Source organism: Cololabis saira, chromosome 19 (genome assembly GCF_033807715.1).
Source record: "Cololabis saira isolate AMF1-May2022 chromosome 19, fColSai1.1, whole genome shotgun sequence".
In the NCBI taxonomy this organism is placed as follows: domain Eukaryota; kingdom Metazoa; phylum Chordata; class Actinopteri; order Beloniformes; family Belonidae; genus Cololabis; species Cololabis saira.
The window spans coordinates 21,988,574-22,005,588 of NC_084605.1; the positions used below are offsets into that span (position 1 = coordinate 21,988,574).

General features: G+C 40.2%; 1 protein-coding gene across 11 annotated transcripts in view; it reads right to left on the reverse strand.

Moving 5' to 3' along the window:
- The window catches only part of cacna1g (calcium channel, voltage-dependent, T type, alpha 1G subunit), a 367,678-nt gene that overhangs the window by 86,190 nt on the left and 264,473 nt on the right, over positions 1-17,015 (reverse strand). For all 11 annotated transcript variants that reach the window (XM_061709003.1, XM_061709001.1, XM_061709005.1 and 8 more), the window contains one exon: positions 5,275-5,343. In XM_061709003.1, the coding sequence (XP_061564987.1) occupies positions 5,275-5,343 (69 nt within the window). The remainder of the gene's footprint in view (positions 1-5,274; positions 5,344-17,015) is intronic.

Consider the following 17,015-nt stretch of genomic DNA (forward strand, 5'->3'; position numbering starts at 1 on the left):
TGAAACATTTGCTGAATAGAAGGAAATAGTTTTGTTTATACCACAGTCTGTGTGAATACTCAATTCTGATTGGCTGGCAGGTGTAGGTAATAAGTGATAACCTACACCTAGAAAACAAGTTCGGTCAAATTGCCTGATAACTTTAATATCATTGCGCTGGATCAACTGCCAGGTGGTAACCACGGCAACGGACATTCAGATAAGAAGAAGATCCGGCTACCGCAGGACGGCGACAAGAGTGATTTTGTCATTTCTTTTAATTTATTTGGTGTTTTTAACAATTTTGATGACTGGGATGCAGAAGAGGAGAGAAAAGAAAATAGGCGAGCGGAGCTGAGCGGACTAGAATATCTCAGGAAACTGAGTTATGGCTTGTTAGAAAACTAATGATTTCAACTGAAAACACATTGAAGCATTAATAACTGATTTAATATTTATGTTTTTTGGTAAGTGACCGTGGTATAAGCGGGATAATGCCCTTCGAGGTGTACATTATCGGAAATATATGGACTTCGCAGAGGCAAACCGTCTTCCGCTTCGCGTCGGACAGTTCACGCCCCCACGTCGTCCATATATTTATGATTATGTACACCTCGTCGGGCATTATCCCTTACGTAACTTCCTTCTCCCAGGCACGACCAGGCACCACTTTGGGTGAAAACCCAGGGGCAACTTCTGTGGATGTAGGAAAAACTGATTCTTTGAATAACCACTAGGGGGCTGGTTCCAAATCCAATCTCCACTGACTGTCTGAAATTAACATATTTACAGCCTGGTTCAAGAAACAGTTTTGGTTTCCATAGCAAGGTTTCAGGTTAAACTGAGCCGCTCAGTGGCACAGTGGGTGCATGTCATCCCCATTCTCTCTCTCTACCCCCTTCCTGTCTGCAACTTTAATAAAGGGCCACTAGAGCCACAAAAAAAATCTTAAAAAAAACTAAAAAAATCTGGTAAATTTATATGAAGCTGATATTATACATTTAGACCAGACAGGGTTTATTATAAATAGACAATTATCAGATAATGTTAGACGTACATTGAATATAATATAAAATGTACATGAAAAAATTGAAAGGCAGGCACTCATACTCACCTTAGAATCAGAAAACTATGTATGGAATCTCAAAAGCACAAGTCAGAGCTAATGGAACACTATCAAGCTCGTTTGAACTTAGAAGAGGTACGAGACAGGGAGACCCTCTCTCACCACTCATTTTTGCCTTATGTATTGAACCACTAGCTGTTAGTATCAGGAGGAATGAGGAAATACAATGGTAGAAATTGCAGGTACATAAATTAGCATTCTATGCTGACGACGTCATTTTATACTTAACTAAATTAGGAATAACTCTTTCGGCTCTAATGACTAATATTAAGGATTATAGTACAGTATCTGGGTATGAATTGAATATCCAAAAATGTGAATCGATTAGCTTCGGAGAACCTGTTCCTATAGAGCTAAAAAATGGATTCCCATGTAAATGGGATAGAGAAAAAATTAAATATTTAGGAATAGAAATACCTAGGAGTATAGAACAATTATATAAGTGTAACTATGACAAAATCAAACAGGATCTAAATAGATGGAGTTTAGTCCCTTGTCGTTATTTGGAGAGATTGATACTATCAGGATGAATATATTTCCTAGACTTTTATTCCTATTTAAGACATTACTCCTATATGTTAGTCCAGTTACGTTTAGATGTTGGGATTGAACGTTAATTAAATTTATTTGAACAGTAAAAAGCCGAGGGTTAAAATGAAAACACTTAAATTGGCCAAAAGATTTGGAGGGCTGGCTCTCCCAAATTTGCAGAATTATTATTATGCAGCCCAAATACAGGCATTACAAACATACTAAATGATGATATAAAAGCAAACTGGAGGTCTATAGAACTGTTTCAAAGCAGAGAGATGGGGAAACTTCTGCCATTCTTAGCAAAAACAAGCAAACAAAAAATAAATGGTTTCAAAATACACTTACTGCTTGGAATAAAGTAAGGAGAGATCTTAAGATTCAAAATGAACTGTTAGTATGGAGATAAATAAGTAAAGATCCTAACTTTAGCTCGAAAAAGGAAGTGGGTATATTTAAAATTTGGAGCAAAAAAGGATTGAGTTAATTCAGACAGTTAATAGATACAAAAGGTATTGTGGAATTTACATTATTACAACAAGAATATGGTCTGTCATCCTCTCATTTCTTCGGTTATTTACAAGTTAGAAGTTATCTGGAAAACAGTGATATACAGATGAAAACAATTAGAGACTTTCATCCTTTGATTCGATTTTTAGTCAAGAATTCTAAGTGTGTGAATGTTAAACATCATATATCTCTGTACTATATAATATTTTAGAAAGTGATGACGAACCAGAAGAACTGAGACGAAAAATAAGATGGCAAGAAGAACTTGATCTTATTTTATCTAAACCCGATTGGGAAGATATAAGCTTATCCTCAAATAAAACAACTGCATCTCTGTTCTGGCGAGAATATGCATGGAAGATTCAGATGAGATATTTTCTAACACCTGCCCACCAAACTAAATTCCAGCAATCAGCAACATCAAAATGTTGGCGGGATTGTGGTGAAAACCATGCTGATTATAGTCACATCTTCTGGTCCTGTCCTATTTTGATAATGTATTGGTCAAGTATTTGTAAAGAAATCTGTTGTATTTTGAAATTGGACTTAAATATCGATTATGAGTTTGCTTTGTTAGGGAAAATGCCAAAAGAGATAGTTAAAACTGAGGATAAGTACCTTGCAAGAATTTTAAGAATAACAGCTCTTAAACTTAAAACAAAAAACTGGCTGGAAATTAAGTCCGGTTTTAAAGAAATGGTGAGACTTAATGGAACAAGTAAAAGAAATGGAGCAATTAACGTATAAAATCAAAGGAAATCTTCGAATGAGACACATGCTGTGGGCTCAATGGGAGAGCTATATAAAAAATGTGTTTGTTTTTTTTAGTTATTATCTTTGCAGGTATGGTCATGTACTTGCTTGTTTACTTGCTCTCATGATGTGTCTCTCTCCCTCCAGTTGTATTGTGTTTATGAAATAAGAATGGAAATGAGGATTTGTGAAAATATGAATTTTAGTGTATACATAAAAGATAGTGAAGTTTAATGGATGTATAGGGGAGGGAGGTAACAGGGGGGTTGGAAGGTATTTAAAGGCATGTTATGCCTCCTTTTGTCTTGTTTTTGCTTGTTGTTGTTGTTTAGATATGTCCTTTTAATATTTTTTTCCTTTTTGTGTATATGTTGAGGTTGATGTCTGTCTTATGTCCATACGTATTTTAGTTGTTTTTTTGTTATTGTTATACTGAACGTCACTATGGTGTGGCACATTATAAAAAAATAAAGTATATATATATATATATATATATATAAAAAAAAAACTTATATGAAGCCAACACCTTATGCATAATTAGGGGGCATGGTCTTTTGAGCTGACAGTCTATGCTGTCAAATGGTAGCTGTCACTTTAGCTACCAAGCATCTTTGGCAAGCTTGAGTTCAGAGCTGTGAGGAAAGACCTAACAGAGTGTAATGCGACTTTTTGTGAAAATATAATATATTCTTGTGTTGTTACGGCAACTATGAGACCCCTATGACCACTTGGCCTGGAAGGTTTTGGGCTGAAGCTTGACAAAGCTGCTTGAAGCAGCCATCTTTGTTCCTCTGGCCAACAGACTGCCTACTGTGCTCGTCGTGCACGGTTGCTGGGCCAATCCTGGCTCCATCCAAGTGCCAAAGTGTCCCTGGGCAGGGCACTGAACCCCACCTTCCCCACATTTCCCAGCCGCTCATTATGCCATTCTGAAATAGGGAGGGTTGTGTCAGGAAGTGCATCCTACGTAAAAGCCAGCACAGCACAGATGACCTGCTGCAGCGACCCCTAGAAGGGGAGGAGCGGAAGGAATTTGCTTTTGACAGGCTTTAGGATTGTAATGGGTAGAGAGCAATACCAAAGTCTAATTTGACAGCTTTATATTAGCAAACCAGATGGCATGCTTTCCCCCAAAGTGGGGGCATCGTGCAAAGGCAAAGGATCCGATTGTCGTGTTGCTTTTATCTGTTCTGAACTTCTTACTTCATGACATGCTGGTGTAGATTCTCAGTCATGCAGGTGAAAGAAAAGACATCCAGCTGCCTTTTGATTAACAATGTTTTCATGTCTTCTTCTAATAGCTCCTGATTGATCACACCTGTGTCTCACCAGTGTATTTCGTCTTTTTTTTTTCCTCTTTTCCCTCCAAGTTCATCTGTTGTGCCGCCCTGATGCGTTCGTGTTTTCCGAATTCCCTGCATCTCTCTTTGTCTCTAAGTTCTTGTTTTTCGTTTCTTTTTGGACCTGCAGTGTCTTTGGGTACTCTAAAGCTCCTGAATAATAACAGATTTGTGTAATCTCAACGCTTTTTGAGTTGTTAGTGACATCAGACAGTCAAATATTTACACTTCAACGCAAAGGGGGGTTTCAATTCAATATGTCAAACTTTTATACAATGGTGCATGAACCGGATGGTTATGGTAAAGTTAGCATCAGGTCTGAGTTGGCGAGCATTTGCTACGGTTACCGTTAAAGTCTCCAGGAAGTGCATGTAATTCAGAGTAAAGTCCTCTGAAGTAACAGTTACGTGTATGAAGGTGTGTTAGCTCAACATCTGAGAGCGAATGGAGCCAAAAATAGAGACAGAGGCTTTGAATGAGCGACACCAATGAACCTTGCTCCCTCTGCCTCCGCTGGCTCCGGCCCACGCCTGGATGGACCTCCATTCAAGCCGGGCCATTTGAATACAGTCGAGACAATCCACCTGTGTGTGTGTGTGTGTGTGTGTGTGGTTGAGCCTCTCATTCTCACCCACCTGCTTTCGCTTTTCCTTTGTACTTTGGACACTTACCGCATCAAGGAGACTTTATTTTCTGCACAGCTTTGCAGCTGAACGGTTAAGGTTTCTCCATGTTAGGCAGCTGAATTCTTTTTTTCCCTTTGTAAGCCAACAGACGTATTTATCCAAACGCTCAAGATAAATTATAGGTGTCAAGGTGAGGCAGTTCAAGTTTTGTAGAAGTACCGAAGAAACCCCAACCTGCCAGATACTGTATTTTGTGGGTTGAGAGCTGATGCCAACTATGTGAGTCAGAACACGAGTCAAACATGCCGTTATGAAAGAATGCAGATCCAAGTCCACACATCTAAAAGCTTTAAGTGTAAAAACTCTCCACCTTTGAGACTTTAGCCATGAAGAGTTGTCAGTGTCTCACCTTTACGGTCATCTCCGTCACAAAGATCGCTGTGAAGGTGTAGTTGGACAGAGTCAGGAAGATCCGCTCCTGGAAAACAGAAAAGAAAAGGCCCGGTGGTTGAGCTGCAGGGCTTCACATGATTCATGAACCCCGTTTTTTTTTTTTAAAGGTATTTTTCCCCACTGAGCTTCTAGTTTGCCTCCAAACGTATCCAGCGCATGTATGAATTATGTATAAGAGAGCCGGTTCCCTTGTATTTTATGTGAAAACATCTTTGCAGACAACGCTGCTACAGTTTCTAATGATGGCCGGCAGGCACTTGTGAGGTTTACTCTTTATTAGCACTGTATGAAATATTTAAGCAGGGAATCTGACTCGGTTTCCAGGTTTAACAGTTTTCTTATTAGGTTGTGTGAACATTTTTCAGCTGGAAAAACTGTTGCTGTTTATTGTTTAATTTATGGATATAGTTACTTGTTTACAAAAAAAACAACAATTAATTGAATACTTTAAATGTTCCCTTTTAAACCACAAGTCATCACAGTTTGGTAAAAAGAAACACGGCTTAACCCCCAGGATTACAATCTCAACTTTCAAATGGAAAATCTCTCATTTTGAATGTGATGGCAGCAACATGGCTCAAAACAGTTTGGATTTGGGAAACAAAAGTCTGTAAAAGTAAATGTTACTGGAAAAAAAACACCTGGAGGAACATCATGCAACACGTCAATGACTAAGTAGATAATCAGCATCTTAAAGATAAAGTTCACCAGTGTGTGAAAAACTGTGAACCAATTTCAGAATAAATCCACTCAGCATATGTTCCACCATGATCATCATCATGATGATCATCATCATCATACTCATCCCGATCACCATAACGACAGTGATAATTATGATGATGATAATCATGATCATGTTTCTGTGAAATCAGGAAAAATTTGTGTACATATGGGGGCGAGACCAAGCATCAGTACTGGATGTTCAGGATCTTTGTGTGCTCGGGCCTCAGGGGGGGAACCTTCCCAAGTTTGGGCTTTTTCTAAATCTTAAACACAGAAACACAATGTTTGTGTCCGATCGCTTTTTATTTTTTTTAATTAAATCTTAAAGCTGAGTGTTCGCTTCAGAGTTCGACCCGTGCTTGCAGTCTACTTATTTGGCTCAACATGAAACTGAAAATACAAAAAACGCTGCTTCAATCCTATATCAGACAAGAATAAGTCAGCGTTCTTCTCCCCAAACCATCCATCAGCCGATCTCCTTAAGTTTCCAGATATTATAGAATGATAAATGAAGACGTAAACAGAAGTAACCGTTGCCTTGACCTAATGTTTTCGAGCCATAAAGCTGCCAAAAAATGACCCTACTTTCTTTTTCATTGAGATGTTAAATTTTGTCAATATAAACATTTGATAAGTTTTATTTTTCTAGAGAAGGGATTCATGAATCGTTTTATTTTCCATTTTGGACAGCAGCCAAACATTGAATTCTGATCACATTCAGAATTAGGGTTGTATTTTTGATCCGTCCACACCATGAGGTCATTAATAACACCTTTTATCTGCTGTTGAGTTAAAATTCTAATATAAAGTCCTATTGCACTTAACTCAACAAGCTTGTAGCTTCTGCAAGTTCTGTTTTATTTTTCTTTCATTAATACACACAATAGCTTCAATCCACTAACCCTCGGTCTAAAGATCCAGCTTAGTCTTTCATGACACTGAAATCCCCATTTGGACAACATATGGGGACGTCAGACCTGTCAGTGGAATATGGTAATCACACTGGTCTCATTTCCTCTAAAAATGACAAAAAAAAGTCTTTAATCTTTAGAAATGTAAGTTGTAGTGACAGTTTACAATATGTTATGTTGTTGAAATGTGGGCACATGCTTTAATCGGCATTTCCCTAATGAAACAACCATGCGGCTTGTCTGCGGTGGAAGCTCTACTTCTAGGAAACTGACTCCCATCTGGAGTGTTAGATCTCCGTCTGGACACAGTCACATTTCCGCGCCTGCATGCGTCACTGTTACTTGAAGGAGAAGGCCTCCATGGTGCATGTGCACGCAGGAGAGGATGGGAGTGCATTTATTAAGTTAAACAAGAAGTTAGGAGAGAAAACAAGCAGGCTAGCAAGAATAAGAACCCCTCACTGACTGCTTATTTTTCCTCCTCTCCCTCTGCCTGAGGAGACACGACCCATCCTGCCATCGAAGGGCTCTGTGTGTGTGAGGGTTTGTGGGTGTAGGTGGCTGCCTTTCCCACGCCCTCCAACTACCACCACGCACACTCAGAGGAACACAACATCTCAAGTACACACATGACATAGATAGAAATCCTGCAGCAATTTTTGCAAAGTCTCTGGGAATGTCTGGCATAACATCATTGGAAATGGTAACAGAGACGGTTCAGAGATTCCTGTCTTGACAGTCAGTGGAAGGCATTCCTGCCTTACTTCATTCACCGCAAAACCAACAAAGACATAAACGGGAAATGTTAAGTTGACCGAGATCAGGACATGAGTGTTGGAAATTCAGGGGTTCAGACAAATGTCCACAGACCGAAGGTCACGAAGAGTCTCGTTTGCGTTGCTTCCTTGACTTCTTGTTCACGTGAGAACAAGAGGCTGACTATTCCAGGCCATGGTTTCACAAAATAAAACAAAAAAGCATGTTTCTCGCAAGTCTTCTGTCTTGTCTGATGCACATTGTGTCATAACAGGACTTAATCAGTCTCAACATACAATAGAAACGTTGTATTCTGATGTAGCTAAGGTATCCGGTTGTAGTCATGTAGATACTGACCCTGTAATATCCCCAGTCTCTGCCAAACTACATATACTCACACTTGTGACTAAAGACTTGATACTTGACCTTTCACCTGTAAAGGTCAAAATCAAGTATCCTCAGACTTAGACCCAACTTTAATGATCCCTCTGGGAAATCCAGTCTCCAGCAGCTTATTTTGGATTCGGACCGCTAAAGGAGATCCTTCGGACCGCTACAGATCCTTTCCGCAGCAATAGATCTCTACAATGAATCTTCGTAGAGGCTGAATTCATTACTACTGCAACAGTTAATGGCCCAGTTTCCCAGATCAGTTAAGTAGTTCTTAACAGCGAAAGACTTCTTTCAAACCATCTTAAGGAGCCTGTGAAAGAAGTCTTTCGCTGTTAAGAACTACTTAACTGATCTGGGAAACCGGGCCAATTTCAATTAAAATATTTTAAATTGTATTTGATTTATATTATATTTTCCTGCTTTTAAATGATCATTTCTGTTTCATTGTTATCTAATTGTAAAGCACTTCGGTCAACCTTGTTATTTTTAAATGTGCTACATAAATAAATCTGACCTTTGACCTTGAATTGAGTTTTAAAGAAAAACATGAGCGTTGACTTGGACTTGTGATCAAAGAGCTTAGGTGACATTTAGACCTGTGAGGCAAGACTAGGCACTTGACTCGTACTTGTTAGGAAAGACTTGACACTTTAACCAAACGTTTAACCAAAAACTTGTGACTTGATTTGGACTTGTCACCTAAAAGACTTGTGATCAATGACTTTGGACAGGGTTCTGATCTGTGATCAAAGAAAAGATATTTGACTTGGACTTGTGATCAAAGACTTGGGACTTGACTTCGACATATGTGGACTGCAACCCTATGCTTCTTGTATTATTGACTCTCTTGGTATTTTAGATCTAGAAGGTTATATTGATAGCAAGTTATATTGCTATCTGTGGTAACGTTCATAGATTAGTTTGATACATACAGACATCTAAAAAGTAAAAATATACCCATGTTCATTTCTAAGGTACATATCTAAACATAACAGCACATAGGGTCTTAAAATGGGGTAGATATACAACCTCTTGTGAACAACAACTGTGTCATTATCTTCTGGATGAAAACTTAGCTGAGACGTAAACTGCGCCAGGATGCCAGGACCCAATTCCAAGAGAAAACCAACTCTGGTATGGGATGCACATGCAAACCCCACATAGAGAGACCCAGCCAACATTCAAACCAGGATCTTCCTTGCGGTGAGGCAGCAGTGCTAACCACCACACCACTACACTGCTCCAAACTTCAGTTAACATGTTAAATGTTAAAGTTCATGACAGCATAATTAGAAAAAGAGCGATTAAATATGGCATTTTTGGATGGCTTTCTTGGAGAAAGCCTCTTCTCCCTAAAAAGAACATGGCAACGTGGCTTCGATTTGCAAAGTTGAATCCAAACAAACAAGAGGACTTCTGGAACAATGTCCTTGGTTTTTCACACACGGCTTCTGCATCTTGTCTTGTTAAATTAGTAATGACACTGTGGAATAAATCACGAGTTGTTGTTCATCCGAGGTTGCATTTACCTCATTTTAGGATCTGGTAAGGACAAGGACAAAGTCTTTTATTATTATTTTGTGGCATGCAAAGTGTTTCATGCTCCACACGTAATAGACATGAAAGAGGGCGTCATTTATTTCTCACATTACTCAATCTGACCGTATTATATGTAAAAAAGTGGACTGAAAAGAGGGAGAAGTAAACACTAGTTTAGGGTTATACACATGACTTTAAGGTAAGCTGCCATATCTAAACAATTCTGAAAAGATTATTTACTTATTACTTACTAAGTTATAAGTATAGCTTACTTCAAACTATTGATCAGGTTAAAGGAACTTTTGTCATTTGTAGTTCAGCAGGTCCCCCTATTGGTGCGGAGGTTAAGTTGTTTTCACAATGTAGTCCAAGTTGTAATCTTGTTCAGTCTCTTGCTTCGTCACACTCTTGTTTTCCTCTTTTGTCACAACTTTATTGAGACTCCAGTCGCCTCTGCCATGACGTCCACTGCAGCTCTGTGATCTAATTTAATCATCTAATTGATATGCAGCTGTTGGGACACAATTGACAGAGGATTGGGGCAGGTTGACATAATGAAACCTCAATGTTTCCATTAAAAGGAGAAAAAGTTGTGCTTTTCTCTGGCAATTGTTTTGGACCAGACACCAACCTGTAAACCATGTAATTGTTAATATTTGACATAAGGAATTTATCCCCAACTTGGTCATGTACTGCAGAAACTTTCCGTCCCATCCCCACCTACTATAGATGTTTTTGAAAATTTTAGACTTTTACAATATCTTTTTTGTTTTTACATAATTGAAAACATAGACGTGTCCTAGCATTTGTCAATAATATGTAATATCCCATCTTAAAAGTGACTATACTACAGGAAAACTGTAAACCAGTCACGTAACTGGTTTTACTGGCTTTCTCTGCAGTAGCATGTTGCATTGTGGGATACAGCATGGTCAGTTGTACAGTTGTGTTTTCCTGGATGAAGCACACCATACAGTTGTACTTATGAATTGTGCCATTTCTCAGATCCTGCATGTATTTTTGGCAAACTTGGTACTCACTAGTAGTAGTAGAACATAGTTTTGAAGATGGTCATAGATATGTAACGTTTTCAGAAATATGAAAAAGTAGCAACTTTCCTTTAAGTCTTTATTGTGAAACGGCTATAAGTTGTGCGATGGACCAGCGGAGCTGTGTGGACTACACACTGCGTTAGCAGACACATTTGGGTCTATTCTGGGCTACATTTGGCCCTTTTGACTCAGTGACAGCCCCGGCCAGTGCAGTGTGGGGCAGACGTGTCCCAAACTTCCTGAACTGGGCTAAACGTGGGTTTTGGCATGTGTTGTGAGGGCCAAGTGTGGCCCAAAGGCTTAATGAAAATTAAGAGTTGAGGCAAGTTCTGGTGGAAATGTGGCCCAGTGTTATGAACCAAGTCTGGGTATTCTTTACTATCTAAGAATTAAAAACTGAGACCAGAATTATCCCCTGTACATTTTCAAATGTGCACTTAGAGTACAGTTTAGCTTGGTGTAATAAAAAACACAGCTGCGGCTGTGTCACGACACAAGAGAAAATGTTTTGTTAATGCAGTTGATGGGTCAAAATTGGACTAAGGTCACTGCAAATGCATGTGACTGTGACACTGTTAGAGGATTTCCTATGAAACTGAATGACTTTTCTTAAGTGGCTCAACCTTGTTAGGTGACATCATAAGCTGGCCATGACATCAGAGCTGTTCTCATGCACATATTTTTCTGTTTTTGTTGTCAGTCAAAATTGCAAAACCCTAAGAAAAATATATATTTTTTTAATTGCAAATCCCCAACAGCACCATTAGTTGACAAAAAGTACCGTAGCAATAATAAAATAAAAAACTGAATATAAAGTAAGAACCTGGAACGAAGGCGAGAAGCACCTGAATATATATTTTTTCTCTTGCACATCGCACAGGCTTCTCAGAAACAAAACCACAAAGACAACAATGCACACATGTGTGCAGCTCACAAGTGTGCTGCTGACTGAGCAGAGAGGAAGCAGAGAGCGCTGGAGAGAGACCTCACTCTTGAGGGGCAATGCTGGCAACTGTTTGGCATAAAACTTACTTGATTTGCTGCTATAGGCACTTAAAAAAAAAAAAAAAAAAAAAAAAGACAAAAGGCAAAAAAGTTGCTGAAAAAGTCTAAAAATTAACTACAACTAGGCACGAAGTTAAAGTTTTCAGATGTAACTTTTTCTCTGCTTAACTGGGGCACACTGCAAAGTGACAACAGGCTACGAAGGTTTCTTGCTAACCTGTTGAAACCAGCTCTTTTAAGCTGCTTAGATCACTTTCCTAATCTACAGTACCAAAAAATGTATCTTAGGGTGCTTTCACACCTGTCCCGTTTGGAGCAGTTGTTCTGAAACAGGGAGCGTTTCCCCCTGAATATTTCGTTTGGTATATGTGAACACAGCAATCGCGCTCGGATGCGGGACAAAACAAGCGAGCCGAGATCACCTAGGAGAGGTGGTCTCGATTCCATTCAAGACCTGGAGCGGTGCGTTTGGAGTGAGAACATAATCCACACGGCAACCGACACAACTCACTCATAACTGTGCTTACGATGTTCCATAGTTGTTGTTTTTCCCGGTGTACAGAAGAGGAAACTCCTTCCCCGTTCATTTCTGACCAATGAGAGAAGAGTTGGTTCGCGCATGGCATTTGTTAATAGCTTTGAACCGCTACAGACGGTTGCCTTGTGAACACAAACGCCACAAACGAAAAATTAAACAACTGTATCGATTTAGCCCCTGAATCGGAACACAGCTCTGAAAGGACCCTAAGACTAAGTCATGCAGGAACAGCATTAAAGTATCCATCATTTCTTCGATGATCTGTATGCACCTCCCTCTGTCCTCGGGGGTCTGCTGGAACCTTTCCCAGCCGTCTTCCAGCTGTCGGAAGTCCATCGCAGGGTACATTAATATATAATCAGACAGAAACACAGAATGTTGATGGCTCTCTTTCTAACCAACTTGAAAGCACTTGATCTTAAGTCATGCATCGTCTAATGACGACTGACAGAAATTCAATACTTCAGCCGTCACCTCAAAAAAGTCACTGATGAGGTGTTGCAGGTGCTTCACAGCACAACTGAATAACTCCCTGTGGTGGCCGATCCACATGTGAAAATGATGCCTCATGCTGCCTGAACTGCTCTTTTATCATTTCAGCCCAATGAAGTCTGGCACTGTGAACTTAGAATATTATGAAAAAAAATGAAAAACCCTTAAAACAAACCAAGATAATATTGCCGCCCCAGATTTGGGAGATAGCCGCCAGGCATGTGGGTGTATCACTTCATCAACCAACGTCTTACCCTGATGAACCATCGCTCTGGAACGTGATAAATTTGGATTCATTGGACCACGTGACCTTTTTCTATTTCCCTACAGTCCTGTGTATATGCTCCCAAGCTGTTTGGTCCCAGTACCTTCATTCTCTTTGCATTTTGTGTGTTAAAATGTCCTCACTTTCATGATTAAAAATGGCTTCGTGAACTTTACTTTTGATTTTCTTCAATTAGATTTCAACAAACAGTTAACACCCTCACAGCCCCCAACACACACATACACGCAAATGAAATTGTACATAGATTGCTTCAAAGTATGCAACTTATTTTTGTGAAAAAGAAGAAATTTGACTGATTGTTTATCGGTATGACACACGTTCATCAGACGGACGTTGCAGTGCTCCTGTGTGAGCAGGGTGTAACATGATTTCTGAGCATTATGAGAAGATTTGCCTCCCCACAATCTCCCTTCCAGTTAGCTGTTTGATGGGCTTGTGGTCAGATATCTGTGCGGACTAGAAAAGGTTTTTCTCCAAACTGTTGCCCCAGAGTTTGATGGACAGCAGTGTCCAAAATGACTTGCTATACTGAAGCATTAAGACAGTTTTTCTCTAGAGATAACGGACCTCTCCTAAAACCTGAAAAACAGTCCCATTTCATTATCCTTTTTACAGACAGCTAATCCGGGATCTGACAAACCCAGACTCACCCATTGAACCGCCAAATGGATAAGTATGATTTGTCACTCCGGAGTCCAATGGACGTCCTGCACTCCTCAGCTGTGGAGTCAGCAGAGCGCTAGCAACTTTTGCATCCAAGCAGTGGTTGACCCCCCACTCTGTGTTTTTATGTGGTCTTCCCCTTTGTGGCTGCGTTGCTGGTTTTGACCTTGGAATATAAAATGCGGGTCAAATTTCACGACCCATCTCATTGCAAAGGGCGGCATCCCATTGCGGTACCTTGATTGGAGTCTGTGAGCTCTTCAGATTAACCTATTTTATAACACAAATGTTTGCAAATGAAGCCTGCGGGGCCAGGTGCTTGATCCGATATAAAGACACTACACATTTTTGTCCATGAAGCTTTCATCAAAGTCCTGTGTGCAGCATCATTTCACCGTCTATCAGAATGCCGTCTGAGGCAGTTGACACTGAAACTTTCATTGTGTTTTCCCGGTGGTGATATAATTCAGTTTAGAGCTTTAGGCAGTGAAGTACTGACCTGTGGCTCAATTACAGTTGAATCATAATAAGATGTTATCAACCTTGATCATTCCCACTCAGCTACAGGGTGACAGTATCCTGGCAACCCCCAGCACAAAACCAAAACAGCTATGGTCTGCATGCCAAATGCTAAGTGTGTGAAACAACTTCCACTACAATAAAGCTATTATTAAGCCTACACTTCTCACTAAAATGCTGTGACTGAAACATTTTATCTCGGTGACAATGACTACATTTGCTTTCAAAGAACACAAAATGCATTTTGTCAGGCTGCCAGAGAGGGTGATGCAAAGCAGGTGCTTCAAAACAGTTGCAGCGCAGCGATAAATTATACATGTTGGTTGTTATACGCAGGCCAGAACAGAATTTGTGAGTGGAAATCGATTCACAGTCGGCTTCATTAATACCAAACCACCCACTCAGACACAGAGCAACATGGAAACACCAACCAAACTGCAATGGCTGCTCTTCGTGCTCTTTCCATCTCATTTAAGTAACGACCTCTGGGTGCAGACTCCACATGACGGCCACAACAGGAAGCTGACAAAATATACGTGCATCAGAGAGCACCGCTCTGTGATCCGTATGTGTCGTGAGAGCACGGCATCTGCGTCGGATCTCAAAACAGAAAAAAATCAAAAACAGATCCATTCCGCTCATACAATAAACACCCAGTAATAATTATGTAATATTATATGTTTCTCAAAAATGCAAGCAGGCCACGCTTTGGTTTCTCCTCATACCAACAGCATCTGCTTCAAACTACCTGGAACCACAGATCGTCTGAGCCTGACACGCATGTAATTTTCTCACCAGGAAAAGAAAGACGACAAGCGAGCACGCAAACCAGGCCGGTAATTGTTGGGATGGGGTGGCGGCTCAGTTGTGTTCTGGATTATGTTTTGTCAGGCAAAGTGGTGCAGAAGTGTCTGGAGGAGTTAAAGAAGTAGTTTCCTGTTACCGCGGCAGCAGAACTGCAGCTTCATCAACAAGTCGAGGTTGATGAAGAAGAGAAACCTTCATCCAGCTCATATTGCTCAGTGCTTCTAAATCATTTTTGTGTTAAAATAAAGCACTTCAACAGCCCCAATCCCACACCATATGGGAAACTGTGCAAAATGGAAAATGCAAGGAGAATGCAATGATTTGCCCCATATTTAGACCTATATTTCATTCCAAATAGAGCATAGAAAATTAATCAAATGTTTAAACCTAGGACATTTATCGCCTCAAGAAAGCTTATTTAAGATGCAACACAACCGAGGAGACCAGTTTCTAAAGTTTTGGGGACAGAAACGTCTTGCTCTGGTTTTCTCTGTTATAGTTTATTTTTTATGATGTACCAGATGTTTCAAGTTGGTGAAAGGTCTGGATTGCAACCGGATCAGTTCAACACCCAGACTACTGCTACAAAGCCATTCCTTTGCAATAGATGCAGTATGCAGTGTAGTGTTATCTTGCTGAAAGATGCAATACCTACCCTGAACGCACCCACCCACCCACCAAGATAAGAGCATAATGCTGCTCTGAAATCTGGACACAACTGTCAGCAACCTCCATTCCATCAGGGATGGAGGTTGCTGAATTGAATGCTGAAAATATTCTGTATGATCTCTTTTTTCTTCAGTCATCAGAACATGACCCACAAGTTGTTTCAAATTTTTCTTTTTTTTCAAATTTCACTTAATCTGCCCAAAAAATGGTGTTTTGCTTTTCTTACTGTAAGTCCGTCTTAAAGTGCTTTGGTTTAAAGAAGGTGCCAGTATTCACAGGGGTAAATAGCGGATGCAGCTGCACCGGGGCCCGAACGCCGTCAGCGGCCCATGAAGGAGGGAGAAAAGAAAAAAAGACGTTTTTGTGAATGTAATAGTCCAATCACTTGAATATGCTACCTGTCAATCATGTTAAGTGCATGAAGACGTGAGTTTTCAGCAAAAAAAATAAAAGTAAACAAAACAAAATAGACGACAAAAATATCGGAGCATCATGTTTAGCAAGCCCGAACAAAAAAGCAGCGCACAATAGAGAGGAGAGGACAAAAGAGCCAGGATGAGGTTGAAGCAAAAATGACAAAATGAGATATGCTTTTTACTGCAACTGAGGAAAAAGCCAGACTCCCGCCGGAGGATAGCTTGCCAGCTACCTCCATAAATGAAGCGGCATTGATGTGACCGTTGGGGGGCCAGGAGGAGACTTCTGGTCACATTAGCCTACATGGCCACAATAGCATTTCTTTATAGTGGCTGTGCATGTGTGTGTATGTGTGTGTGCATGCGGTTTTGCAATTTTGCACCGGGGCCCATCACCATGATATGGAGAAAAGCCAGTATTTCTCAACTACAGTTACAGATTACTTCTTTTTTGCATGATGGAGCTTTAACCTGAACTGATGGATGGCACGCCCAACTGTGGCCTTAGTTATTTCTGGACGTCGTTCTGAGCAAATGCAAGGATTTCCATGACAGGTTAATGTATGTGGTTTTATGCAGTGGTGCCTGAAGGCCCAAAGATCCCGGGATCCAGTATTGAGTTTCATCCAACTCCCTTGCGCCTGGGATTCCTCCAACTTCTCTACAACTTTTGATATACTGTATTTTATATGATGAAATATTCCTCACAATTTATGCTCAGAAACAGTATTCTGAAATCATTTCACAACTTATAGGCAATTTTTCACAGCTTGGTGAATCTTTAAATCTGAAAGACTCTTTTTATGGGGTCATGTCACAGACATGTTGCAATTTAACTCAGTTAACTGTAAGATGGTCCTCCAGGGTCCGGCGATGGACCGGCAACCTGTTGGTGTACCCCAGCCCAAGAGAGCTGGGATAGCACCAA